Below are 2,712 nucleotides of genomic sequence, written 5' to 3'. Positions count from 1 at the left end.
TCACCTTTTATTTGTGTAAATGTCATGTAAATATCACCCTTAACCAACGAACCTGCATTTTCAAAGACAATTTTAACGAAATTACTTATAAAATGAATAATATATTTTAAATAATACATATGTTGTGTAATGTATTGCAAACAATAATCTGGTGATCGTTAAGGGAACGATACTAGGGATACTTGGTAACTCCGGCTTGAAGTGATCAAAGAGTAAGGAAGTTATCTTTATGAAAACCGAAATAGGTAGTTTCAGACCAGAGGCTAGACCAAAGTCATACCTGGTTCGAATTTAGTTTTATTTTATTAAACACCAATAACTATGTAAAAGTTACTTTCAAATTAACCAAGAACCACTCCTCCAGACAGCTTCGCGTCGATCTGAAGCTGGTAGGGCCGACATATTTAGAAGCTTTCAGCTTTTAAAGTATAATTTAGGCTCTAGAACCTTAAATTTTCCATAAATACTTTCATTTAATGTTTCACAAGTAGTATATTAAATTTTGCTACTTAGATATCTTGCTACTAGATTTTTCTAGCGATTTCTCGGTGTCCTCAATAAACTTGTTTTACCTATTATTACAAAACCTCGGCATGATCACACACTAAATGTCCCCAAAAACACTATGTAAAAATATAATAAAGTAACGTAATATGATGTAAACCCAAACACACACATACATTTAAGGTGAATTTCAAACTGAAGTCCTATTTTAAATAGTAAGAAAATGTAACAGTTTCAATGCAATATTAATATGCTAACTAGTCTTTTAAAAAAGTATACAGTAACGTAAACTTTCTCATTTTTATCAAGTCAATCTTGCCTTGCCTCAGTATCGCTGTAATTATTTATTCCGAACTCTTTCTAGCGTATTGTGTAAAAGCTTTTGTTATGTTGCTACTGTATTGTTTTCTTGTCAGAACAAGAAATTTCCACTTTTAGTTCACACATATAATCATACTTTAGTACAACGATTTGTTGGGTTAGAGAATTGTGTACTGAGAATTAAATGTATAAAATTAATATAAAATACTGAAAGTTTATTTACAAGTCCATTGTTTTCGTAAAAATATTATCCTATTTGAATGAAATAAAGAATAAATGTAAAAATTTGTATGTCTGTCTGTAGTCTTCTTATATTTTATTATATTTGTAATCGAGACATGATTATTGTGATAGGTTGAGATTCATGAATAACATGGGTACTTTTTTCACTTGAGACACAAACAAATAAATAATCAATTGTTTTGACTGGTATGAATAAAAAAATACCCAACATAAATTATTATGTTATATATATATATATATATTTCTTATAAACATATTTACAAGGGAGCATTTTCGAGTTACCATGAATTAATAGGAGCAAGAACGGAGTGACCAGCGGAGTATACTGAAGGAAGTGCATAGGCACGAGCGGCAACCAGAGCGGGAGCAGGTTCAGCATAAATAGCTGGTGCAGCAACAGTTCTGGCAGCAATTACGGAAGGGACAGCAGGAGCTTCAACAGCGGGAGAAACAGCAGCAACTGGGGCAGCCAAAACAGCTGGGTCCTTACGAACAACCGCATTGAAACCACTGAGATCATCAGCTGCATAGTCGACTGTGCGTTTTGTGCCATCAGCGTCAAGAAGTGAGTATTGACCTCGGACATTGCCACCAACGCGGGTCTCAACTTGGCTCTTAAAGTCACCGGTGTAAGGGTCAGCGACGTCGTAAGCGAAGCTCGTGTAGTCGGCGTCTGCTCGCGCAACTGGCACCACTGAGCAGTGAGCCACAGCGGCCACGGCGGCGAGTACTACAACCAACTGGAATAACGAAAAGCAAAGCAACTGATGAACACAATTCGAATTAATACATTTCTCTAAATTTAAAGGATTGCTCGTACCTTAGCAGCCATTGTTTGTACTGAGATAATTTTACAATGATCACTGTTACTGAGGTGTTCAGTATATATAGTTACTCCATCACTATCGCCGGTCACTAGATGATCTTGAAAATATAGTTACGCTCTTTTCTCTGTTTTTAATGTGAACGGCTGACATTTAAAACTGTTAAACTTACAGTACAGTACACCACATACGTTACAACAACTATTTTATTGTAATTTTATTATCGTTTATTGATTTTCATTGTTTTGGATGGCAATTATGTCATAATATTTAATCTTTTCTCAATATTTTCACCCAAACATTAAGCAATAATGAAAATATAAGTAACAAAACAATATAGTTACTAATCTTATTGTATATATTTATTTAGTACAATGATTTCTTTAATTCAATAGTGTGGATATTCGAGGTTGCGATTTTTTTTCTTGAAAACATAAACATTAGGTATACCTGTGTTTAGAAATATAAAGTTAATTTTCGCTTCAAATACTCTATCACAGCTCATAATGACTTCCTACATCACAGATGTAAACACCTATACATGCATGTTTTTTATTTTATAAGCACAATGACTCCAACCTTTAAATATCACTTTGTCCTGTTGTAAACCACGACAAAGAAAACAAAAAATGACATTAATTATTACTATTAGGTTTATAATCTTAACTAGTTTAAGAGACATATATTTTATTGTTGTTTTTTAATGAAGAATATTAAAAAAACTATTTTTGTTCTAGAATATACATATATGCATTACGATTATTGGCATTCCAGAGCTGATACTTAAGAAGTAATTATTGTGATGTGGGATAAGGTTTGC

General features: G+C 33.0%; 1 protein-coding gene across 1 annotated transcript; it reads right to left on the bottom strand.

The window, feature by feature from the left end:
• Nucleotides 1-1,323: 1,323 nt before the first annotated feature.
• On the bottom strand, nt 1,324-1,961 carry LOC116779735 (larval/pupal rigid cuticle protein 66-like). Its single transcript, XM_032674142.2, has 2 exons — nt 1,889-1,961; nt 1,324-1,808 (listed from the first exon to the last, which is right to left on the bottom strand). The coding sequence occupies exons 1-2, from the start codon at nt 1,898-1,900 to the stop codon at nt 1,347-1,349; spliced, it is 474 nt and encodes a 157-aa protein (XP_032530033.2). The 5' UTR covers nt 1,901-1,961; the 3' UTR covers nt 1,324-1,346.
• Nucleotides 1,962-2,712: the final 751 nt, after the last annotated feature.

The sequence above is a fragment of the Danaus plexippus genome, chromosome 2 (genome assembly GCF_018135715.1).
Source record: "Danaus plexippus chromosome 2, MEX_DaPlex, whole genome shotgun sequence".
In the NCBI taxonomy this organism is placed as follows: Eukaryota; Metazoa; Arthropoda; class Insecta; order Lepidoptera; family Nymphalidae; genus Danaus; species Danaus plexippus.
The sequence above is the reverse complement of the archived record's forward strand: the minus strand, read 5'-3'. Positions and strand labels throughout refer to the sequence as shown.